Here is a 23,827-nt window from a genome sequence, read left to right on the forward strand (position 1 = left end):
GGAGGGGCCGAGTGGCCGGGCTGGGGCCAGGGCAAGATGGGGGGGCAGAGTGGCCGGGCTGGGGGCGAGGGCAGGATGGGGGGGCAGAGTGCACTCAGCCCCCCACTTCCTTTTCCTTCCCTCCCCAGGGCGCTTCAGCAGCAGAGGAAGGCGATGAGGCTGCGGAGGCTGCGGAAGGAGCTGGAGCTGGAGCCCGCGGGGCCCCCCCAGCGCAGCCTGAGCTGGCAGGCTATGGAGCAGATCCGGTGAGCAGGGTGGGAGGGGGTGCGGGTGGCAGCCCGACCCTGGAGAGTGAGCAGGGCAGGTCTTGGCCGCTGACCCTGGTGTGGGCTGCTGTAGCAGCAGGTGTCCTCCTGAGCCCGGTGTGGCTGGGACTGAGGCATGGCTGTGCTTGCTGGGCTCTAGGCTGGCAGTGACTGTCTCCGTTGTGCCCTCTCCTGGCAGGTATCTAAGGCAGGCCTTCCCCGAGGAATGGCCCGTGGCCCGTCTGGCCCAAGGTTTCTGTGTCAGCACGGATGTCATCCAGAGGGTGCTGAGGAGCAAGTTCTCTCCCCCACTGGAGCAAAGGATGAAGCAGGATGCAAAGGTGCTGGGTAAACAGGAGAGCTGGGAGCAGCAGGCTGGCCCAGACCGGAGAGCCGAGCTGGTGGCCATCTCTGCAGGAGAAGCAGCTCAGCAGCTGCTACCTGCCAGGCCCAAGGACATGCCCCAGTCTGCACCCCTTATTGTGCCTGGGGGCCAGTCCAGCAGCTCAAAGCCCCAGAGAAATGGGCAATGTTGGAGAGCTGAGGAGAGGCAGAACAGAAGGAACGCCCAACCGGAGCCCCTTCAGGAGGATGGAACCAAGCCTGTGGCTGGGATGGAAGCCACCCTCATGAGAAGCTCTTTGGCAGGAGGAGACACTGAAGAGTGGGATGGCGAGGTCCTGAGTGAGGAAGAGCTGGAGGAGCTGGTTGCAGAAGGCTGGGACACCAGCACCAAAGTGGTGCAGAGAGGACAGGAATATTTTGACGGCAATGGGAATTTCTTGTATCGGATCCCTGCTAGACTAGCCCATGGGGAGGGGAACAACATGGAGCCCCTTTCCGCAGGCTGGTGGTGAAGAGTGGGTAGGGTGTGGGTTGCCTCTGTTACTGTCGGCCTGCCCAGGGCATGGGGTTGGCCCATATTGCTGTCCTTTCCACGCAGGGAAAAAGAAAATATTACAGAGTCCCTGCTGGGTCCCAGCTGTGTGTGTCCCTTTGCTGCGGAGTCCTCCGGCCCCCTCCTGCCCAGGGTGTCCCCCGCCAAGGCCGCCCATGCTGGGCTCAGGGAGCAGAGCTGGTTTCGGACGCCAGGGTCCTGTACCCTTTGCAGCAAGTGTTTCAGGCTGGTGCAGCCTCTGGCGGCCTGGCCTGCGGGGCTCCGCTCCGCTCCGGGGCGCGGGCTCTGTGCAGCAGCGCGGGGCCTGGGAGGGGGGTGCAGGCAGGGGCGCGGCTCCCCGCTGACCCGCCCAGTGACCGGAGCCGCGCGCGCTGCTCCCCGCCCGGCCCGGACACGCGGGGCGGGCTGCTGCGGGCCGTTCCCGACATGGGCTCCGAGGCCGCGCGCTGCTGGACGCGCTCCGATTCGCCAGCCCGGAAGCACAAGCGGCCAGCGGCGGCGGACCCGAGGGGACCCCGTACATCAACACCACCCCCATCGTGGGGGGCGAGCGGGGGTGCTCTCCGATCGGGGGGGTGTTCCGGGGGGGCGAGTCGGGGGGGGGGGTGTTGCCGGGGGCGGGGCTGCCGGGGGAGCTGATCGGCGGGGGCGAGTCGGGGGGTGTGCGGGGTGGTGTGCCGGGGGGCCGGGGGCTGCCGGGGCGAGCTGATCGGGGGGCAGTCGGGGGTGTGCGGGGGTGGGGGTGCCCGGGCGCTGACGGGGCGAGTCGGGGGGTCGGGGGTGCCCCGCGCTGCCGGGGGCGAGCTTGATCGGGGGGGGCGAGTCGGGGTGGGTGTATGTACCGGGGGGAGGGCCGAGGTCGGGGGGGGCTTCCGATCGGGGCAGGTGTGTGCCGTGGGGCGGGGGGCCTGCTGGGCGAGCTGATCGGGGGGGCGAGTCGGGGTGTGATGTACCGGGGGGGGCTCTCCAATCGGGGGGCGAGTCGGGGGCTGCGGGGGCGGGGCTGCCGGGGGGTCCTTCGGGGGGGCGGGGTGAGTGCCAGGGGGGCTCTCACGATCGGGGTGTGTGTGCCGCGGGGGGTGTTCCAGGGGGGCTATCCGAGTCAGGGAGGCGGGGTGTGCGGGAGGGTTCGGGGGCGGCGAGTCGGGGGTGTGTGTGCCGGGGGGGGTGAGCCAATCCGGCGGCGCTGTTCGGGGGGTGTGTGTGCCTGAAGGGATAGAACGATGGGGGTGGGAATGAAGCCGATCAGACCGGGGCAAGCCAGGGGACGGGGGTTTGCGCGCGGGTGTTGTGGGGGGCGGCGACGGGGTTGTGTGGCTGGGTGGGTGAGGCGATTGTGCCGGGCGGTGACTAGCGGGGTGTTGTGGGGAGAGGGGAGCCGCCGGAGGTGTGTGCCAGGGGTGGTGAGCCGGGGCAAGTGTGTGCCGGGGAGGAGGTGAGCCGATCAGGGGATATGTGTGCCCGGGGGTGGAAGCCAATGGGTGTTCGGGGGGGCGAAGCCAACGTAGGGTATTGTGCCAGGGGGTGAGCTAATCGGGAGGGGCGAGCCGATAGGGCGGTGTGTGCTGGGGGGGACTGAGCTGAAGTGGGGGGGGCAAGGGCGATCGTTGGGAGGTAATCAGGGGGCTGTGTGTGCCCTCAACGGGGGGTGATCTGGGGGGTGTTTGGTGGGTGAGCCACAGGGTGCTGTGCCGCGGGGCAGTGTGGGTGGCTGGGGGGGTGGAAGACCCGATGGCGGGGTGTCGTGGGGGGTGCAGCAGGGGCTGTTCGGGCAGTGTGTGCCGAGGCGGTTGAGCTGATCAGCGAGGGGCGAGCTGATTGCAAGGGTAATCAGAGAGTGGTGTGTGCCCGGGGGGCTGTGGATGGGCGAAGTTGTGCCGGGGGGCCGCGCCCGAGCCGATGCGGGGGGAATTCAGGGGGGGTCGGTGTGTGCCGGGAGGCCATCCGATGGGGCGGTTGTGCCGGGGGGCGAGACCGATCAGGGGGGTGTGTGCCCAGGGGGCTGGCCAATGAGAGGGGATGTGCCGGGGGGGGCGGGGGGCCGAGCCAATTGGCGGGGTTTTTGGGAGGGTGAGCGGATCCAGGGGGTGTTGGGGGGGGCGAGTCAATAGGAGGGGATGTGCTGGGGGGGCGAGCCAATGGAGTGGTAATCAGGGGTTGGTGTGTGCCCGGGGGCTATCCGATGGGGGGTTGGGCTGGGGGGGCGAGCCGATCGGGGGTGTGTGTGCCAGGGGGGATGGCCGATAGGAGGGGATGTGCTGGGCGGAGGGTGAGCCGATGGGGGTGGTGGTCTGGGCTGGGGGGGCTCGTATCCCGGCTGGGCGAGCGGCAGCACGGGCTCCCCCCATGCAGAGCAGCCGCCCTAGGGAGATGCCTGCGGCCCCCCGTGTCCTACCCCAGGAGTGATGCTATCCACGAGGGGTGCACGGGAGCTGGGCCCGTTCCAGCCCCTCCTGGCTGGGCTGCAGTCCTCGCTGGGCTCTGCCAGCGGGAAAGCGCCGGGTCCCCCCCTCTGATGGCCTGTCCGCCTGCTGACACCCCCCACCCCGTGTCTAGGTGTGGCCAGGATCCTGTCTCAGGAGGCTGGAGTAACGGACATTGTGGTGCTGCAGGTAAATCCCGCACTCGAGGCAGGAGGAGGAGCTGTAACAAACCCTCGCCCCTGGGACCTTGCTGGGCTCCGGCTTAGAGAGCCAGCCTGCCCCTCGTTTTCATGGACCCCTGAGTGCCGCTCAACCTGTCCCCTCTCCCGCAGGCTGCTCTGCTCCACGACACAGTGGAGGACACAGACACCACCTTCTCGGAGATCGAGGAGCAGTTTGGGGAGGAGGTGAGGCGGATCGTGGAGGAGGTGACAGACGACAAGATGTTGCCCAAGATGGAGCGGAAACGCCTGCAGATAGAGCGTGCGCCCCACAGCAGTCGGGGAGCCAAGCTGGTCAAGCTGGCAGACAAGCTGTACAACCTGCGGGACCTGAACCGCTGCACACCGGCAGGTTAGCATGCCGGGGCGCCCTGCCACTGATGGGCTAGCCGTGGGCATGGGAGGTGCTGGAGCTACCCTCTGCTGCATAGTGTCACATCCACTCATGCATCTGGTGTCTGCTGCAGTGCTGGGAGCTCTGGAAAGCGGCAACGTGCCCGGGGGGGTGCGAGCCAATGGGAGGGGATGTGCTGGGGTGGCTGATCTGATGAGGGGGTGTGCTCGGGGGGATGGGTTGTGCCAGGGAGCCTCCTCCAGCCGCAGTAGGAGAGGCAGGGCATTATCGGGAGCTGAAAGTCCTGGCACCCGGCCTGGTGTCTGCATGTGCCCACGGACAGCTCCAGCATCTCTGTGTACTGAGCTCTGTGCTGAGCCCAAGCGGAGCGCTCTGTCAGGTACCCTGCCTTTGGCCGACCACAGTGTGCCTCAGGAGGTTGTGCGTACCGAAGCTGAGCAGAGGGCAGGTGCTTTGCCCCTCATTGTAACTCATTACTCCATGAAAGTAAACGGGACTCTTTCCTTTCCTTTGCCTGGTACCTCCTCGCCCCCCGTGGGCCTGTTAGCGTGTGTGTGCTGCCCTACTTGGGCTGGTCTGTCTCTGACACACATGGTGCTCTCTGCCCTAGGCTGGTCTGAGCAGCGGGTCCAGGAGTACTTCGTGTGGGCCGCCCAGGTGGTGAAGGGTCTGCGGGAGACAAGCCCTGCGCTGGAGGAGAAGTTGCAGCAGCTGTTCAGGGAGCGAGGGCTGCCGGAGTGACTGTGCGGGGTGCCTGCCATGTGACACTTGCCAGCAAATGCTGCTAAGTCAAGCACTGATGTTAACTACTGACTCCCACAGCGCGCCTTCCACAGGCCAGCGCCCTCAGCCCCGCCTGGATCAGAGCAGCGAGCCAGTGATATCTGCATGGACTCTGCTCACAAGCCCACCTATTCAGGCACTCCTGCCCCCTGGGCAAGGGAGGGTGCAGAGATGGGGGCCAGATAAAGGGCAGCACAGAATTGGACAGGGGATTAAAGCCCAAGCGGTCCCCTGCTACAGAATACCCACACTCTCCTGGGGGGCAGGAGCTCTCCTTTCCACTGCTTCTCTCCTTCTCCTCCTCTGGCCTCCAGCACCGAACTTCCCCCTCCAGAGGGAGCAGGGCATATGCTCCTCCCAAAGACTCTCATAACCCTCTCCCTGGGGCTCAGCTGGGGAGGAGAAGTGGGGGTAGGTAGACAGACCCCCTCAGCGAGTGTTTCCTGTCCCTAGCCTAGGTGGGATGGGGGCCCTAAGGCTCTGGTGAGGTCACACCCTAACTGGGGGTCAGGGTCTAGGCTCTGAGTGCAGCCTGCCCAGCTTGGGGGCCGAACTGAGTGACTGTCTCTAAATAAAAGCCCTGGGTGCCATGAGCCTGGTCTCTGTGTCCCTCGCCCCAAGGTCTGGGCTGAGCCTAGGAGCTCCGATGGGGTGGGGGAAACCAGTGCTGCCAAGCCCATGGGCGGAGGAGCTGGACTGGGGCAGGCTTGACTTGGCGGCAGTGTGGGGTGGAGCTGCCTGGGAGGGCTGGAGGCTGGGGGCCTTGGGTGTGGATGTGCACACCCCTTCCCCGTGCCTTTGGGGCCCCTTCTTGCTGGAGAGCCCCTCCCTTCCCCACACCCACCACTCCTCCCCCCGGAGACCCCCTTCCCGAGCCCTCTGCCCCTGCCCCCCTGCCAGCCCCTCCGCCCAGGCTTCTCTCCCTCCTGGTGCTCGCTCTTATCCCAAGAGCCCATCCCTAACACCTCTCGCCCTTCCCCTGGAGAGCCCCTTCCCGTGCTCTCTGTCGCCTGACCCCCAGAAGCCCTCGCCCTCACTGTGCCTCCGCTCTTCCCCCCAGTAAAGCCCCTCCTACACCCTCTGCCCCTCCCCCCGGGCCACACTTCCCGTGCTCTCTGCGCCTGACCCCCAGAGAGCCGCCCCCTCACTGGCCACTCGCTCTCTCCCCAAGAGAGCACCTCCCTCCCTACACCCTGCCCTCCCCCGAGAGCCCTCCCCTCCCTACACGCTCTGCCCCTCCCCCCGGAGGAGCCCCTCCCTCCTACACCGCTCTGCCCCTCCCCCCCGAGAGCCCTACCCCCAGGCCTGGCGCACCCATGGTCGCGGCCGCTCCTCCGTCGCACACGGGGGGCGGTACCTGGTCTCCATGGCTCCCGGCACTTCGCCGAAACGGAAGTGGGCGCAGGTCGCAGGAGCGAGACGCGCTGCCGGCTCGCCTCGCTGTGGCGCCACGCAGCGCGACCCCTGGCGGTGGCGGCAGCGGGCCTGGTCCCTGCTTGCCGGCAGGGGCCGGGCTCACCATGGCCGTTCCGCCGGTCGCCGCGACGCGCCCGAAGCGGGCGGATTCTCCGTCTCAAGCGGTGGTCGCGAGACACAGCTCATCTACTGATGGAGCAGGGTGCAGCGCCGGGCCCGGGCCGGGCACGTGGCCCCTCAACCGCCGCCCGCGCCTGCCCGAGCTTTCCTCCGCGCCCGTCATACACCGGCCGGCTGGGCCTGCGCGGGCCTGCCCTGCGCCCTCACACGCCGCCCCGGCCTGCCCCGAGTTTCCGGCCCGTACACCGGCCGGGCTGGGCCTGCGCCGGGCCCATGCCCTGCGCCCCCTCACGCGCGCCCGCTCTGCCCGAGCTTTCCCCGCGCCCCGTCAACCGCCGCGCCGGGCCTGCCGCCGGGCCTGCGCCGCGCCCGTCATCTGGGGGCCTGCCCTGCGCCCATCACCGCCGCCCCGGGCCTGCCCTGAGATTTCCCCGCCCCTGTCACCTAGGGGCCTACTCCGTGCCCATCATGCGCCGCGCCCGTCATCTGGGGGCCTGCCCTGCGCCCCTCACCGCCGCCCCGCGCCTGCCCCGAGCTTTCCCGCGCCTGTCACCTAGGGGCCTACTCCGTGCCCATCACCGCCGCGCCGGGCCTGCTCCGCGCCTGTCACCACGGGGCGGGGCTCGGCATGCCATGTTCAGTCCTGGAGGAGGCGCCGTTTCCTGCCCAGACGCACTGTCCCAGCGGGCGGAGGAGCCCCTGGCCCATGGATGGTCTCTCAATCCGGGCCCTGGAAAAGCGGCTGTGGGAAGGCGGCTGGATGCGGCCAGTAGCTTGTGTTACTGCAGCAACCTCTGCTAGCGGGAGGTACTTGGGCGCTCGCCGCTCCTGCCCGGGTGGCTGCACTTGTGTGGTGCAGCGGGGAGCGTAAAGCCAGCAGGGAGGGGAGAGATGCCTCTGAGACAGCCTGCTCCAAGGCTCAGCTACTGGCTGGGGCTGGGCTTTTCGCGGCAGGGAGCTGACACCTATGCTGCTCTGTTTGTTCCTCCCCCAGCTCCCCGGGAAGAAGGACCTGTTCATTGAAGCAGATCTGATGAGCCCCCTGGACCGAATCGCCAATGTCTCTGTTCTCAAGGTACCCGCAGCTGCACCCTGGCCAGGGCAGTACTAAAGCAAGGCGTTGCTTTAGGGCACTGGGCAGGGTGGCCGGTTGCGGGCCATAGGCAACTGTTCAAGTGGTTTTCCAAATGCAGTGAGTTCAACCTCGTCCCCGTTTGTCCACATGGCTGTCTCGGTTCGCAGAACTGTATTTCTCTGCATAGGGAGCCCCAGGACTAGATCAGCTGCAGTTCTGGGGGCTGCGGGTCAGGCCTGAGAGAAGTTGGCAGAGCTGTGTGTAGGGAGTTTCCTGTATTAGCCCATAGTGGAAACCTCTTGTTCCACGTCTGTGTCTACAGTGCCATGTGTGGTGATCACTTCACACTCACATCACTAGGTGGCTGCCCTGTTGAGCAAGCAGCTGTGGGGCGCAGACACGCAGAAGGGGGATCTGGCTTTGTGCAGCAGCCGGAGGCCTGTGAAGGGGGCCTCTGGAATCAGCTACAAAAGCTACTACGGTCTGTGTGGGGTTTGTAAGTTAACACTTTCCTCTTTTCCTATTTCTGTCTCTAGCAACATGAAGTGGACAAGCTGTACAAAGTGGAGAACAAACCCATCGTTAGCACTAGTGACCAGTGAGTCTCTTACCTGACCCCCATGGCTCTGTGTGGGTCGTTCCTGGAGCCTGCCCAGCTGCAGCTGTACTCTGCACTTCCACAGGCTTGACCAGACACACTGCACTGCCCTCTGCCCAGGGCCTGCCTCTCCGCAGTGCTGTGTCAGGCTCATGCTCTCTCCCAGGAGCCTCTTCTCATGGGCAAGGCTGAAATGGCACAGACTCCGAGTGAGCTGAAGGGTGTGGGCCTGGTGCTGGCTGCCAGCACTGCAGGCGAGTGAGCTGAGAGGCAGGAGAAGCTGCTGTGGGACTTGGGAGCAGGGCTGTACTTGGCGGTTTGGTGAAGTGACAAGTGGAGCTCTGGCAGCTAGTCTGGGGGCTGTGTTCCCATATCCTACCTTCAGCTCAGGAAGCTGCCTGCCTCGCTGGGCCTGCTTTCGCTGTGTCCCTCCCTACCCCTCCCCCCGTTGGTGAATCTCTGTCTGCCTCACTCTAGGTTGTGCTTCTTAGTCCGGCCACGGATCAAGAACATGAAGTACGTTGCTGGTGAGTGGGAGCTGTTGCTTGCCATGCAGATATCAGCAGTTACTTATATAGGGCTTGTAGTATGGGGTGGCTTCTGGGTACAGCTGGCCAGCAGACTCCAGTGTCTGGTGCCGGGGATATTGGTGATCGTGTGAGGGGGACGGCTACTGTCCTGGACCGTCAGGCTCTGGGTAATCCTTGGGTGGGGTGAAGTTGGTGCTCTGGTTAGCTGGTGCTGGGCAATCCCGAGAGGCGAGTGCTAGCATCCGGGGATAGGGGGGCTTGGAGCTCAGGGCTAAAGGCTGAGTGCACACCCTGAAGTCTGCTGTCTTGTCCGTCTGGTGTGTCACATGCCCTGTGAGATCACAGGGCTTAGGGTTTGTCTACACAAGAGACCTTGCACGGGTTTAACCGTAGGGTTTTTAGTGGCTCTAGCTAACCAGAGTCTTGTGTCTGCAGATATTGTCAATGCTGACAAGGCGATGGGGAGGAGCCGGAAGTACAAGATTATCTTCAGCCCCCAGAAGGTCAGTGTGGCTGTCCTCTCCGTGCCAGGCATCAGCCCAAGCATCCTCTTCCAGGGGTTTTGGGAACTGGGGCTAATTTACTAACCCTGTGAGAGCCTCAAAACCAGAGGAACTGCAATAACCTCAGGCCCCTGCTCTCCTGCCCACCCAGCTTCCTGCCCCACACACACCTGGCCTGTGTGTGCCCCCTCCCCATCTACCGTACCCTGCTCTCCTGCTTACCCAGCCTTCCCCCCACCCCTTCACACCTGGCCTGTGTGTGACCCCCTCCCCATCTACCCCACCCTGCTCTCCTGCTTACCCAGCCTTCCCCCTCTCACACCTGGCCTGTGTCTGACCTCCTCCCCATCTACCCCACCCTGCTCTCCTGCTCACTCAGCCTTCCCCCCACCCCTTCACACCTGGCCTGTGTCTGACCCCCTCCCCATCCTGCTCTGCTGCCCCCCCTTCACACCTGGCCTGTGTCTGACCTCTTCCCCTCCTCCTCCACATCTCCTACACGCAACCTTCCCTTCTTCTTCGAGTGATTGCTCATATCCATTCCAGTTAGGTGTGCGCGCACCGCGTGCACGTTCGTCGGAGAAACTTTTACCCTAGCAACACTCGGCGGGTCGGCTGGGCGCCCCCTGGAGTGGCGCTGCTATGGCGCCGGATAAATACCCCAGCCGACCCAGCCACCCTTCAGTTCCTTCTTACTGCCCGTGTTGGTCTTTGGAGCAGTGGAGTGCGGCTTAGCTGACCTTCACCTTCCCTAGCTACTTGCAGTTTTCTCGTTATTGTTGTATACATAGTTGTTGTTGTTGTTGTAGTTATAGATAGATAGATTTAGTTGTAAGTTCCTAAATTAATAGTCTGTTAGTTATTACTAGTTAGCGGGGTTCGGGGAGTAGCCCCTTCCCCACACCCGGTGCCAGATCTCATGCCCAGCTCACTGGGTTTCAAACCGTGCTCGGCCTGTCACAGGCCGATGCCGACAGGAGACCCACACAACTCCTGTTTGAAGTGCCTTGGGGAATTGCACTTAACCGCTAAGTGCTTGATTTGCAAGGCTTTCAAGCTGCAAACTAAAAAGGAGCGGGACATCAGGCTAAAACAGCTCCTCATGGAGGCGGCCTTGATGCCTCCAACTTCGGTGCCGAGTGCAAGTCAGTCGGAGAGCAGAGGCACCCCCACGGCACCGGATCGCACTGGTACACCTAAGGACTCTCGGCACTGGCCGCCATCGGCACCGAAATCGACTCCACGTCATTCCCTCTCCCCGAGGTCGAAGAAGACCAAGACTCCTGCTGCTTCGGCAACGCCCACGTCGCAGCCAGAGAGTGTGCCTAGACTGGACTGCCCGGCGCCGATACCCGCCGCGGCACTGACAAAATCAGCATCGTTGATGCCGGCCCCACGAGGGCCGTCGAGTCTGGTGCCTGATAGCTCCCCTGCGCCCGCCACGGTAGAGTTCACCATGCCATCCACACCAGAGGCATTTTCGGCCGTGAGAGACTTGATTGCCCTCACGGATGCGGACTGCCCCTACCCCCGGCACCGCCGGTGCGGGTACTCCAATCTATGGGCAAGCCGATCCTGACCAGACCTCCATCTGTCGGCTCACCGGACCGGTACCGCTCAAGATCGCGGTCCCGCAGGCGCTCCCGGTTGAGACGACGCTCTCGCTCTTGACGCCACTCGCAGTCCCGGCACCATTCCTCTACACGGCACTAGTCAGACTCGCGGCACCGGTCAAACTCTCGCTCTCTGCCTCGCTACTCGTGGCACAGCTCTGGTTCCCAGCACCGACCTAGGCACTGTACCTCCCGGGGCCAATCACGCCGCAGGGGCTCGAGATCCTGGTCGACCTCCCGGCACCGTTCTGGTCGCAGGTCCCGGTCTCGATCTCGGTACTGCTCTGGATACCAGCACCGGTCCCTGCTAAGGAGCGGAGCAAGGTCCATTGGAACTTCTGCTCCAGGTTTCTCTGCTCTCCCATGGCCGTCCAGGCAGAGGTTGGTGTCCTCCCACGTGGACAGTTACTATGACCAGGACCGCGATATGGAGGTGCCTGCGGGGGTCTTCCAGGATGTCCAGTCTCAGGACACAGGACCTCAATAGTGGTCCTTTTGGACACCTTGGGCATACCACCAAGCCCAAGGTGCTCCTCTGACCCAAACCCGCTCTGCTACCTCAGAGCATCGGGCACCAGAGGCCACCATTACCCGTCCCCCTCCAGCTGGGACAGAGGAGCAGACGACCCACCCGCCAGGCTTCCCGGTACTGCTAGAGCAGGAACTGTCCCATGAGCAAGAGGCCATTCAGGATCCTCTCATCCCCAGAGTGTCATCCTCTTCTTCTCCAGATGAGGCTGTGGCAGGGACCTCGTCATCAGGGCCTCCGCCGATAGACCTCAGAGCCCATCGGGACCTCCTTAGGAGGGTGGCGCTCAACATTAACCTCCCAGTAGAGGAAGTCCCAGAGGTCGAGGACCCCGTCGTGAGCATGCTGTCGGCGGATGCCCCCACTAGGGTGGTTCTGCCTTTTATTAAGACCATCCAGGCCACTGCCGACACCTTATGGCAGTCCCCAGCCTCCATTCCCCCTACAGCAAAGGGAGTCGAGAGGAAATACATGGTACCCTCTCGGGGGTACGAGTACCTATATGTCCACCCTCCTCATTAGTTGTCCAATCGGTCAACGAAAGGGAATGCCATGGCCAGCAGGCACCAGCCCCAAAATCCAAGGAGGCTAGGCAGATGGACCAACTGGGCCGCAAGGTGTATTCAGCAGGCGCCCTTGAGCTCCGGGTGGCCAATCAGCAGGCTCTCCTGAGCTGTTACAGTTACAACACCTGGGCGGAGGTGGGTAGGTTCACTTAACTACTGCCCCTGAATTCATGCCAGGAGTTTGCTGCATTCCTGGAGGAAGGGAGAACGGTGGCCAGAACCTCCCTCCAAGCTTCTCTTGATGCGGCTGACTCGGCAGCCAGAACTCTGGCCTCCAGTATCACCATGAGGCGTATCTCCTGGCTCCAGCTCTCCAACCTGCCACCCGAGCTCCAACACACTATCCAGGACTTACCCTTGGATGGCAAGGGTTTATTCTCGGAAAAGACTGACCCCAGGTTGCAGCGCTTGAAGGACAACAGGGTCATCATGCGCTCGTTGGGCATGCATACCCCTGTGACCCAACACAGACCATTCCGGCCTCACCCCCACTGCCCGTACTTCACGCCTTGCCACAGGCAAGACTTTAACAGAAGGCGCGGGCGGGGTGGCTATAGGCGCCAGTCCGGGCCCCAAGGGGGTCAAAACCACGGGCCCCCAAAGGCACCTCCGGGGCCTAAGTCTAACTTTTGAAGGTGCCCCCGAGGATGGCGTACCAGTTTCAGGACAGGATCCTTCCCCTCCCTTCTCCAACCGTCTCTCTTACTTCCTCCCGGCGTGGTCCCAACTGACCTCAGATCTCTGGGTTCTATGCGTGGTGAAGCAAGGGTACCACCTCCAATTTGCTTCATCCCTGCCTTCCCGCCCCCCAACCCAGTCCCTATTCATGGACCCCTCTCACGAGCAAGTCCTCTTACAAGAGGTGCAGTCTCTCCTCGCAGCAGGAGCTATAGAGGAGGTACCATCAGACGAGAAGGGGAAAGGGTTTTACTCCCGCTATTTTCTGATTCCCAAGTCCAAGGGAGGCCTCAGGCCTATCCTAGACCTGCGAGGCCTCAACAAATGGATGGTCAAGTTGAAGTTCCGCATGGTCTCCCTAGGAACTATTATCCCATCCTTGGATCCTGGAGACTGGTATGCCGCCCTCGACATGAAGGACGCTTACTTCCATATTGCCATCTTTCCTCCGCACAGGAGGTATCTTTGCTTTGTGGCCAACCACCAGCACTTCCAATTTACGGTCCTCCCCTTCGGCCTCTCCACGGCCCCAAGGGTATTTACGAAGTGCATGGCCGTTGTCGCCGCCCTCCTCCGCAGACAGCAGATACATGTATTTCCGTATGTGGACGACTGGCTCATCAAGGGAACCTCCCAGGCTCAGGTCCGACAGCATGTGGGCGTAATCACGGACCTATTCTCCTGGTTGGGGCTGCTCCTCAATGTGGAGAAGTCCACTCTGGTCCCCATACAAAGGCTGGACTTCATAGGGGCAACCCTGGACTCCATTCGAGCCAGGGCTTACCTCCCTCAGCCCCGTTTCCAGGCGATTGTGACGATCATTCGAGGTCTGCAGACCTCTCCAACCACCTTGGCTCGCACGTGTCTCGGCTACTGGGACACATGGCCGCATGTACTTATGTGACCAAATACGCCAGGCTCCACCTGCGGCCCTTTCAAATGTGGCTCAATTCAGTCTACCGTCCAGGCAGGGACCCATTAGACATTCTGGTGACAGTTCCCCCGAGCACCCTATGCTCTCTCGATTGGTGGCTAACCCCGTCCCTGGTATGTGTGGGGATACCGTTCCATCCACCACAGCCGTTGCTGTCCTTAACGACAGATGCGTCTTTTCTCGGTTGGGGGGCGCACCTAGGTCACCTGCGTACCCAGGTCCTTTGGTCGTCGCAGGAGCTGACACTCCATATAAACGTCCGGGAGCTGAGGGCAGTCCGCCTCGCGTGTCAGGCGTTCCAACAATATCTCCACGGCCGTTGTGTGTCTGTGTTTATGGACAACACAATGGCCATGTATTATATCAACAAACAGGGAGGGACTCGCTCTTCTCCCCTGTGTCTAGAGGCCATTCGACTCTGGGACTTCTGCATGGCCCACTCGATAGACCTGGTGGCATCCTTTCTCCCTGGGGTTCGGAACATCCTGGCGGATCAGCTGAGCAGATCCTTCTTCTGTCATGAATGGTTGATAAGACCAGACGTCATTCATTCGATCTTCCAGAGGTGGGGCCTCCCCTCATAGACCTGTTCGCCCCCCGCACGAACAGGAAGTGCCAAGCGTTCTGCTTCTTCCAGGGTCTTTCACCAGGATCGATCATGGACGCATTCCTCATGTCGTGGAGGCACCACCTGCTATATGCCTTTCCACCGTTCCCTCTGGTTCACAGGGTCCTAATAAAACTCCGCAGGGACAGAGCGCATCTGATCCTGATTGTGCCAGCGTGGCCCAGACAGCACTAGTACACCACCCTGCTCGACCTCTCCATGGCCAGCCCAGTTACTCTGCCACTCCTTCCGGACCTCATCACGCAGGACCACGGCAGGCTTCGCCACCCAGACCTGCAGGCCCTTCACCTCACGGTGTGGCTCCTGCATGGCTAAACACATCGGAGTTACGCTGTTCCGCTCCAGTACAGCATATTCTCCTCAGTAGCAGAAAGCCTTCCACTTGATCCACGTACCTGGCCAAGTGGAAATGCTTCTCTTGCTGGTGTACAACGCAGGGCGTTATTCCCTCTGAGGTCTCGATCCCCACCGTTCTGGAATACCTCTCGTCTCTTAAACAACAGGGCCTGGCGATATCCTCCCTGAAGGTGCACTTAACGGCTGTCTCCACTTTCTATCCTGGAGAAGGGGGCTGCTCCGTGTTTTCCCACCCCCTTGTCACTAGATTCATTAAGGGCCTGTGTCATAAACAGATAGCTAAAGGTTAATGTTTCTTTTACCTGTAAAGGATTAACAAAGGGAACCAAACACCTGACCAGAGGACCAATCAGGAAACCGGATTTTTCAAAGCTCAGGGGAGGGAATTTTTTGGGTCTGTGTCTTTGTCCGGCTCTCAGCTATGAGAGGGATCTTTCTATCTGTAAGCTTCTCATCTTCCGTTTCAAAGTTGTAAGTACAAAGGCAGAAAAACCAATAGGCTGTTGTTGTTTTGTTGTATTTACATGTGTGTAGTGGCTGGAATGTTTAAATTGTCTCTCTTTTGAATAAGGCTGGTTATTCATATTTTTCTTTTCAGTAATAGCCCTGTGTATTGTCAACTTGATGCAGAGATCATGTTCATGTGTTTTTTCTTTCTTTTTTATATAAAGCTTTCTTTTTAAGACTTGTTTGAGTTTTCTCTCTGGGTAGGCTAAGGAACGAAGGGAAGGGGAATTCTCTTTGTGTTAGATCTACTGAGGGTAAAGCTCTGCAGCACCAGGGAATTGGTGGGAGGGGGAAGAGAGATAGAATCATTTCTGTTTCCTTGTATTTGGGGTTTGTCTCTTTGTGGAATAGAGGAGACATGCTTCTTGGTATTGTGATGTAAAGAGATTGCATCAGTAACTCTCAGGTTAGCCCAGAGAGGAAAGTCTGGGTGGGAGAGAGAGGGGGAAGGGAAGTGGGTTATTTCCCTTTGTGGTAAGACTCAGGGCTTCTGAGTCTTGGGGTTCCCCAGGGAAGGGTTTGGGGAGACCAGAGGGAGCCAAAACCCTGGAATTTTTGGCTGGTGGCAGTGAGATGAAATCTGAGCTGGTAATTAAGCTTAGAGGGGTTCATGCAGGCACCCAGATTTCTGGACGCTAAGGTCCAGATTTGGGAGTACTTATGACAGCCTGGAACGCTTCTACCCCCCAGTACGTCGCCCTACCCCTACCTGGGACCTCAATTTAGTCCTAAACAGACTGATGCATCCGCCATTTGAGCCACTGGCGACTTGCTCACTTCTGAACTTGTCGTGGAAGACGGTCTTCCTAGTGGCCATTACATCGGCCAGAAGGGTCTCCGAACTTCGAGCATTCACGGTGGACCCGCCGTATACTCTTTCACAAGGACAAGGTACAGTTGCGATCTCATCCAGCATTCCTCCCTAAAGTAGTGTCGGCCTTCCATACCAACCAGGACATCTTCCTCCCGGTCTTCTTTCCAAAGCCTCACCCTTCTCGACGGGAGCAGCAGCTACACTCCTTAGATGTCCGTAGGCCGCTGGCTTTTTATATCGAGCGGACAAAGCCCTTCCGAAAATCCCCCCCAGCTGTTCGTGGCAGTCGCTGAATGGATGAAGTGTCTACCAGTCTCCTCCCAGAGGATCTCCTCTTGGCTAACGGCGTGCATACGCACATGCTATGACCTGGCTCGTGTCCCTTTGGGCCACTTCACTGCGCATTCAACCAGGGCTCAGGCTTCATTAGCCGCCTTCCTGGCCGGCGTGTCTATCCAGGAGATATGCCGCGCAGCGACCTGGTCATCGGTCCACACCTTCGCTTCGCACTATGCGTTGGTCCAACAATCGAGAGATGATGCAGCCTTTGGTGCAGCGGTTCTGCACGCTGCCACATCTCACTCCAATCCCTCCGCCTAGGTAAGGCTTGGGAATCACCTAACTGGAATGGATATGAGCAATCAGTCGAAGAAGAAAAGACGGTTACTCACCTTTGTAACTGTTGTTCTTCAAGATGTGTTGCTCATATCCAATCCAAACCCACACTCCTTCCCCACTGTCGTAGTAGCCGGCAAGAAAGAACTGAAGGGTGGCCGGGTCGGCTGGGGTATATATCCGGTGCCAAAGCAGTGCCACTCCAGGGGGCGCCCAGCCGACCTGCCAAGTGTTGCTAGGGTAAAAGTTTCTCCGACGAACGTGCACGCGGTGCTCGCACACCTCACTGGAATGGATATGAGCAATCGCTCGAAGAACAACAGTTACAAAGGTGAGTAACCGTCTTTTCCTCCTTTATGCCTGCCACACATCCAGTTCCCTCCTGCCCCCTCACCTTCCCTTCCCCACAGAGTCAGAATAACCAATTCCCAGTTTCCTGTCCCAAAGTTTGACCTCAAACCCAAATGTTGCCATGTCTGGCAAGGCGCAGCGAAGAGGGCCAGCCCGATGCACTGCCATGGAACTCTTGGTCACACGGTGTGGGAGATGCCTGGGCACTAACCAGCCTCTTCCTCTCTTGCAGTTTTACATCTGTGAGCTGGTGCTGGAGGAAGAGGGAATCTATGGTGGTAAGTGGGGAAGGTGATGTGACAGGCACTGTGGGACCACAAGGGGATGTCATTCAGCCCATTGCCTAGATCCAGCTTGATTGGGAAGCTCAGACAGCAGAACACCGGGGCTTGTCCCCTACGGAGTAGGCATCCATGTGCTGTCCTGGTCTGGGGCGTAGGAACAGGAATGCAAATTACAGTGCTGCAGAACATCCCCCGATGGAGGCAGAGGGGAGGAGTACACAGACCCCACCATCAATGCGGGAGAGGCTGGGCCCCCTCCGGGACTTGTCGTATGGCTCCAGCACCACAGCAAATAGGCCCCTTCTGAAAGGCCAGCGCCTGCAGAGCCTGTGTGTTAAAGCCCTCGGGCCATCACTACAGCGGGTCTGGAACTACATTGCCTCTGCTCTCTTCTGTCCCCACCTCAGATGTGAGCTGTGACGAGTGGGCCTTCTACCTGCTCCCCCTGGATGAAGATCTCCTCAGCATGGAGCTGCCTGAGTTCTTCCGGGATTACTTCCTGGTCAGTGGCACAGTTCCCTGCAGCATCACAGCAAAGCCATCGGGAGAGCGAGCCAGGGTGGAGGCAGGGCTTTCAAAGCTGTGTGCATGCACACACCCACCCCTCATGCCCCTCGCCTGCTGCCTCACCCCCAGCCTGGTGGGCTGGCCTGTGCAGACTGCCAGTGCTGTGCTGGTTTGGGAGGTGTGGTTAGGTGTCCACTGGGCTGAACAGATTCCCATGCCCCCTATCAGCACCTTGGAGTGCTGAGAGCCTTGGGACTGCACCCTGGGCAAGGTCCATGTCCCTGCTTAGATACTGGGGGGCCTCTTGGGGGCCAGCCTGCCCTGGCCGGGGGCGTCAGTGTTTGCAGACTGTTGCTCTCGTGGGCCCTGCAGGAAGGGGATCAGCGCTGGATCAGCACAGTCGCACGAGCTCTGCAGTTGCTGAACTCCCTCTTTGGGCCTTTCGCTAACACCTATGGGATTGGCAGGTGTGCCAAGGTACAAGAGCTGCACGGTTGGGAGGCTTGACCTGATGGGGTCCCCCTGCTCTGGGGTCAGGGCTCTTTGCTGGAAGTGGGAGCTTTTTCATTTGAATCCCTTCAGGGATGTGGGGACTTGTACGAATATGGGGGGCAGGGAGACACGTACAAACATCCCACCTCTGAGTTTCCAGGTGGGGCCCGTGGAATAGGGGCTCCCCCTGCGAGGGACTGCTGGTGGTTATAAACGTGTCCAGCAGGGAGCGTTGCATAGATGGGGGCCAGGGAGATGCCTGCCTCCTATCAAGGCAGGAGAGAGGGGGAATTGGTCAGCTGATGTGATTGTGGGGGACCCAACCACCTGCTCCTAGTCCCAGGGCTCGCAGCTGGCAGGCTGTCCTGGCCTGTTCTCTGGTGTTGGGGGCTTGCTGATTTGCTCCCAGCTCTGGGAGCCTGTGGGGCTCCTGGCCTGGGGCCAGCGTGTATGGGCACTGATGTGCTGCCTCCACTACCTCCCAGATGGTCTATGAGGTGTGGCGAGAGCTGGTGGAGGAGAGCGAGGGTGACAGCCAAGCCAGGAGGCCTGAGATCAGTCATGTCTTCCTCATGGACCGAGGTAGGGGCTGCTGCGGTCACAGGCGCAGGCTGCTGCTGGGGGCATCTATGGGGAGGGGTAGTGGGTTCCTTCTAGGGGCTGCTGAGGGGCTTGTTCTTGGGCTTGAGGTAGTGAGTTGGGGGCAGCCAGCACTGGCAGGTGGGGGCGGGGGTCAGGGGCGGAGGCCCAACACGTGCCCCTATGCTTCTTGTTGCAGATGTGGATTACGTCACGGCGCTCTGCTCCCAGGTGGTGTATGAGGGGCTGGTGGATGACACGTTCCGCATCAAATGTGGTAAGTTGTGGGTGGCTGGAAGAGATGGCAGCGGGGCTGGGCAAGGAGGCCCTGCCTGTGGCATCGGGGGGTGATCGCAGGGAGACAAAAGTGCCTGCAGATCTCTGCCCCAGACCATCTTCCTCAGCAGCTCCCCAAGGTGGGGGAGGGGGCCAGGGAGGCTGGGATGGGGATAGGGGCTACCTAACGTTGGCCATTGCAGATGGCCTCCCAAGCCCTTTGATGGGGGCGTGGAGGTTGGCACATGAGCTGTGTTGTGCTCTGGGGCAGTTCCTTTGGCATCTTTGCTGCCTGTGTCCCCTCTGAGCACAGACAGGATGCTCCATCCCAAGCGGCAGGACACATGGCACATGTCAGACCAGCGGCCCACCTGCCTGGTGCCCTCTCTCCAGCGGAGCTGTCGCAGACGACCGAGGGAGGCGTAAGCCAGCATTACAGGGTGGGCACAGTGCAGGCCCCAAGGACCCATTCCTAGGGAGTAGCTGTTGTGGATTCCCCTCGGAGCGCAGATGGCACCCAGCTCTGGGGCTGCTGAGTATAGCTGATATCCTGCTGGCCGAGTGGGTGGTTAATGGAACAGCCTGTCCCAGGGCACTGGAAGCGCCGCAGAGCATGAGGCAGTGGCCTGGGCACTGTAACTGTTCCCGCTGCTCTCGGCAGGGAGCGTGGATTTCGGGCCAGACGTCACCTCCTCTGACAGGAGCTTCAAAGTGCTGCTCAATGCCCAGGACAAGGTGAGCCCTGCCCACCAGGGCCCTGCTAACCTGGCGAGTGCCAGCCTGGTGGGCAGAGTAGCGCTTGGGTAGTTGGCTTGATTGGGGTGTGGTGTGGAGGCAGAGCCCAGTCCAGAGATTGTAGCAATGGGTCTTTGGTACCAGTTCCTTTGCCCTGTAGAACCGCAATCCTCGGCATCCTGGCATCCACCCTGTGGGGCTGATCCCTTTGCCTGACTACGCGGAGCCCCAACTCACAGACTCTGGCCTTCGGAGGCCTGGTCACTGGAGGTTTTCTGACTGCTCCTCTGGCTGTGGGTGCAGCTTGGCCCCCCTTAGCCACAGCGCCGTCTGTCAATCTGCTGGGTTGCAGGGAGCTTGCAAAGCGAGTGCTTGGGTACTAGCGTGTCTGTGCCTGGCATGGGGGCGGTCTCTTGGGAATCCCATGCCAGGCCCTGGCCGGGTGGCTGACCCCTTTGGGGTTGTTCTGGCACAGGTGTTCAGTGAGATCCGGAACGAACACTTCTCCAACGTCTTCGGCTTTCTGAGTCAGAAGGCACGGAACCTGCAGACGCAGTACGATGTGAGTGTGCCAGGGTCGCCCTGGGCATGGCCCTGAGGGGCACCCTGCCCTGGAGCAGCCCCACCAACTGCTGGGCCCTTTGCTCCTCACCCTGGCTCGCCCTCACCTTGTTGGGGGTGGGGATGGGCCCTCTCTTTTCTTCCCTTCAGCCCAGTGCTCAGACACTCTCTCATCCTGCAGCGCCGCCGTGGGATGGACATCAAGCAAATGAAGAACTTTGTCTCCCAGGAGCTGAAGGGGTTAAAGCAGGAGCACCGCTTGCTGAGCCTGCGTAGGTACTGGTGAACAGTGGGGAAAAGGGAGGGTGCCTAAAGACATTGCCCTGACACCGGATGGGCTGGGAAAGCAGTGCAGGAGGCTGCTGGCATGTGGGGGCGTCTCTCTCTCTCTCCCCCCTCTAGCAGCCCCAGGCTGCATGGACAGAGTGTGGCCCCGGTGTTCTTGTGCAGAGACTCCGCACTGATTTCGTCTGTCTGGGGTGTGCAGATATTGGCGCCTGCGAGTCCATCATGAAGAAGAAAACCAAGCAGGATTTCCAGGAGCTGCTAAAGACTGAGCACTGTGAGTGAGACACTTGCCAGCCCAGCCTGGGCTCCTCCAACACCTGGGTGCCCACCTGGGGCTGTGTGCCATTCCCCTCCTGGGCCACCAGCGCTCCAGATGGCCACCGTCAGAGACAGGTGCTTGTGCTTTGGGCCTGGTGGGACCTGGCAGACAGGTTCCTGAAGGGTTAAATGTGCTGCTCCAGCCTGGGGACAGGGCATTGCAGGGTGCTCCCTTTCCCCAAGGGGCTCAGTGAGGAATACCAGGTGTTGCCGTCTGGAGCTGAGCAGCACCATGCACCTCCCAGAGTTGGCAGAGTGGACAGAGCTGGCGATGGTCCTGATTCCCGAGCCCCTCCTCCCACGAGCCCAGGAGGCTGGCAATCCCCAGGCCTAGGGCTCCTGCAGGCTCCAGCCCAGCAGTGCAGCCCAGGGCTCGCTCTCAGGGTGCAGGTGACTGTTTCCTTTCCCCCTTAGCTCTCCTGGAGGGGTTTGACATCCGCGAGAGCACCAGCTACATAGAAGAGCACATTGACCGGCAGGTGAGTGCTGCGTCTGGGCGGGGACAGCTGGGCTGGGCTGGCCACTCGCTCACCCTCCCCAATTTCTATGCAGGTCTCCCCCAGCGAGAGTCTGCGCTTAATGTGCCTCCTGTCGGTCACGGAAAATGGTGAGCTCCTTGCTGGAGAAGGGGGGCCGCAGTGGGGGGACATGGTTATGGGGCTTTTCACTCAGCTGTCCCTGTGTGTTAAACCCCCACAGGGCTGATCCCTAAAGATTATCGCTCCCTGAAAACCCAGTACCTCCAGGTGAGTGGGGGAGTGTGTGTGTGTGTGTGTGGAAGGAGAGCATGTGTGTGGGATGGGGGGAAGGGTACTGGGGGGAGTGTGCATGTGGGATGGGAGAGTACTGGGAGGGGAACATGTGGGTGGGTGGGAGGGGAGGGCGTGCAGGGGAGGAGCGTGTGCTTCTGTGTGTAGAGGAGGTACCGGTGGGAGCGTGTGTGTGGGGGGGGAGGGGGTTACTGGTGGAAGCGTGTGTGTGTGTGTGGAGGAGGGAGCGGAGGGGAGCGTGTGTGTGTGTGTGGAGAAGGGAGCGGAGGGGAGCGTGTGTGTGGGGGGGAGGAGGGAGCGGAGGGGAGCGTGTGTGGATGGGGTGGTGAGGGGCAGAGGGTGGTCAGGGGACAGGGAAAGGGGTGTGTGGATGGGGCAGTGGTCCCAGAAGGGCCGTCAGGGATGTGAGGGTGGGGTTTGGATGGGTCAGGAGTCCTGGACGGTGGCAGATAGGAGGTGGGGGCCGGGCCATTACCCCCTCCCCTAACCGGCCCTCCATACAATTTACGAAACCCTATGCGGCCCTCAGGCCAAAGGGTTTGCCCGCCCCTGCCCTAGTACAACTTCTACTGGGTGATGTTGGGCAGTTTCACTTGTGCTGTTTCCTGTGTGTTAGCACCTATTGGCAGTGCAAGGGTTTGTCACTAGCATGGGAGCATTTGGTGGATTTCCCAATGCAGTTTCTTGCATGGGTCTGCAGACCTGTCTCTGCCTTGGATTTATGTGGGGATTGGGTTTAGGTGGGCCTGTTTAGGCCTTGGGCCATTCAAACACACAGTATAGTGCCAAAAGAAGGGATGGCTAGTGATAATATAGGGCAGAGAACGAGAAACTGCAGTGGGAAGTATAGAGAGTTGCTTACCTCCCTGTATTGAAAAGAATTTTGGCTTCTCTGCTTTTGAAATTACTAATTTATACTTCTGTGAAGCAGTTTAACTCTGTATTGATGCTGCTAAGATTTATGCTAATAATTCCAGTTAATGAGAGCACTCTTTTACCAAAAGAAGTTGGTCCAATAAAGGATATTACCTCACCCAGTTTGTCTCTCTAATATCCTGGGCCTGACTCAGCAACAATAACACTGCAAACATCTCCCATGTGTTATGGAGGAAGCAGTCACTTAGTGATTAGAGCTGGGAAATGGGAGTTGAGAGATCTGGGTTCTAATTCTTCCCTCTTTTACTGAATTCCTAGAGGATCTTGGCCAAGTCACTTAATCTTTCAGCGCCTCGTTTTTCCTTCTGTGAAATGGGGATATTAATACCCACCCACCTTTTTGTAAAGCGCTTTGAGATTCTTGGATAAAAAATTCTGTATATAATGGTTCATTGGTAGGGAGTGTGGTATAGTGGCTATAGCAAAGGACTGGGAGTTTGGATTTCTGGGCCCTCTTCCCAGCTCTGGCAGTGATTCACCAGACCAGTCAAGTCATTCTTCTGTGCCTTGTAGTCATCTGGGAAGTGGGTATACATAAGTGGGGTGGGGAAGGGAAGGGTCAGTTAGTTAGTTTAATTTTTTGTGAGGCATGTTGAGACTTTGCATGGAAGACACTCTGTGAAATGTTTTTTTGTAGTATCCTATTCGTCCAGCTTCCATGACGTATGATGATGTGACGCATCTGTCGGCAAAGATAAAACCAAAGCAGCAAAAGGTGGGGCATCATGTAATGCTAATCATCATGTAATGGTAGTGCTTAAGAAATATGAATTGTGCTCTGCTGCTAGATGCTACCGATATACATATAATTATTAATAATCAGCTGTTCTGGTGATGCAGCCATTTGTGGTACTGCATCTCTTGGTTGGTTCTTTCAGTATTTGAGAAATTTTAAAGAGGGCTTTCTTCAGCATGGAGTTTGCTTTGTAGAGAAGTGGGTGAAGCAGTGATGCAGACAGGGCTTTGGAGCAGAGCCTGGAGAGGGAGGGCAGAGCAGCTCCAGAGCAGTGGAGCTGCAGGTTTTTGCCTGGAGCTGGAGCTCAGTTCCAAAGGCCTGGATGCAGAGGATATTCCTTTAGTATAAAAATACTGAAATCCCACCCCTGAGAGCCATTGTACCTGAGCATGTGATAATTCTAGTTCAGGTTGGGGGATGCTTGTGCTAATACTCCATATTTTAAAGAGCATTTTTCGTATGTCTTTATTTCTAGAGCACATTTGGGTTCTGGTGACATGCTCTGTATTTTAGTATTGGTGGTAGGGCTTGGTAGTGCTCTCACTTAAGCAAGTGTAAATCAGGAGTAACTCTCTAAATCAATGAG

The 23,827-nt window shown here is 59.8% G+C and overlaps 3 protein-coding genes across 5 annotated transcripts in view; all 3 read left to right on the top strand.

Moving 5' to 3' along the window:
* The first annotated feature begins 59 nt into the window (after nucleotides 1-59).
* NGRN (neugrin, neurite outgrowth associated) lies at nucleotides 60-1,217 on the top strand. The gene is made up of 2 exons (XM_032794213.2): nucleotides 60-245; nucleotides 445-1,217. Exons 1-2 carry the CDS (start codon nucleotides 76-78, stop codon nucleotides 1,100-1,102), a joined length of 828 nt encoding a protein of 275 aa, XP_032650104.1. The 5' UTR covers nucleotides 60-75; the 3' UTR covers nucleotides 1,103-1,217.
* Nucleotides 1,218-3,705: 2,488 nt separating this feature from the next.
* HDDC3 (HD domain containing 3) lies at nucleotides 3,706-5,518 on the top strand. Its single transcript, XM_032794219.2, has 3 exons — nucleotides 3,706-3,755; nucleotides 3,899-4,139; nucleotides 4,753-5,518. Exons 2-3 carry the CDS (start codon nucleotides 4,010-4,012, stop codon nucleotides 4,881-4,883), a joined length of 261 nt encoding a protein of 86 aa, XP_032650110.2. The 5' UTR covers nucleotides 3,706-3,755; nucleotides 3,899-4,009; the 3' UTR covers nucleotides 4,884-5,518.
* Nucleotides 5,519-6,315: 797 nt separating this feature from the next.
* VPS33B (VPS33B late endosome and lysosome associated) overlaps nucleotides 6,316-23,827 on the top strand; it is a 22,691-nt gene continuing 5,179 nt past the window's right edge. Inside the window, exons 1-17 of one of the 3 annotated variants that reach the window (XM_075069769.1) lie at nucleotides 6,316-6,543; nucleotides 7,456-7,536; nucleotides 8,073-8,134; nucleotides 8,612-8,661; nucleotides 9,100-9,167; nucleotides 16,992-17,037; nucleotides 17,451-17,545; nucleotides 17,923-18,027; nucleotides 18,528-18,624; nucleotides 18,821-18,898; nucleotides 19,559-19,632; nucleotides 20,108-20,194; nucleotides 20,375-20,465; nucleotides 20,681-20,755; nucleotides 21,214-21,278; nucleotides 21,352-21,406; nucleotides 21,499-21,545. In XM_075069769.1, the coding sequence (XP_074925870.1) occupies nucleotides 7,495-7,536; nucleotides 8,073-8,134; nucleotides 8,612-8,661; nucleotides 9,100-9,167; nucleotides 16,992-17,037; nucleotides 17,451-17,545; nucleotides 17,923-18,027; nucleotides 18,528-18,624; nucleotides 18,821-18,898; nucleotides 19,559-19,632; nucleotides 20,108-20,194; nucleotides 20,375-20,465; nucleotides 20,681-20,755; nucleotides 21,214-21,278; nucleotides 21,352-21,406; nucleotides 21,499-21,545 (1,137 nt within the window). In that variant the 5' untranslated portion in view covers nucleotides 6,316-6,543; nucleotides 7,456-7,494. Of the gene's footprint in view, nucleotides 6,544-7,429; nucleotides 7,537-8,072; nucleotides 8,135-8,611; nucleotides 8,662-9,099; nucleotides 9,168-16,991; nucleotides 17,038-17,450; nucleotides 17,546-17,922; nucleotides 18,028-18,527; nucleotides 18,625-18,820; nucleotides 18,899-19,558; nucleotides 19,633-20,107; nucleotides 20,195-20,374; nucleotides 20,466-20,680; nucleotides 20,756-21,213; nucleotides 21,279-21,351; nucleotides 21,407-21,498; nucleotides 21,546-23,827 lie in introns of those variants that run through there. The other 2 variants (XM_032794203.2, XM_032794202.2) reach the window with 2 other exon arrangements.

Source organism: Chelonoidis abingdonii, chromosome 9 (genome assembly GCF_003597395.2).
Source record: "Chelonoidis abingdonii isolate Lonesome George chromosome 9, CheloAbing_2.0, whole genome shotgun sequence".
In the NCBI taxonomy this organism is placed as follows: Eukaryota; Metazoa; Chordata; order Testudines; family Testudinidae; genus Chelonoidis; species Chelonoidis abingdonii.

Excerpts from the sequence above, each read along its gene's own strand:
- NGRN (XM_032794213.2), top strand. The coding sequence starts at position 76 with ATGGGGGGGCAGAGTGCACTCAGCCCCCCACTTCCTTTTCCTTCCCTC. Across the intron at positions 246-444 it reads CAGGCTATGGAGCAGATCCG|GTATCTAAGGCAGGCCTTCC; the intron begins GTGAGCAGGGTG and ends CTCTCCTGGCAG.
- HDDC3 (XM_032794219.2), top strand. The coding sequence starts at position 4,010 with ATGTTGCCCAAGATGGAGCGGAAACGCCTGCAGATAGAGCGTGCGCCC. Across the intron at positions 4,140-4,752 it reads GAACCGCTGCACACCGGCAG|GCTGGTCTGAGCAGCGGGTC; the intron begins GTTAGCATGCCG and ends TCTCTGCCCTAG.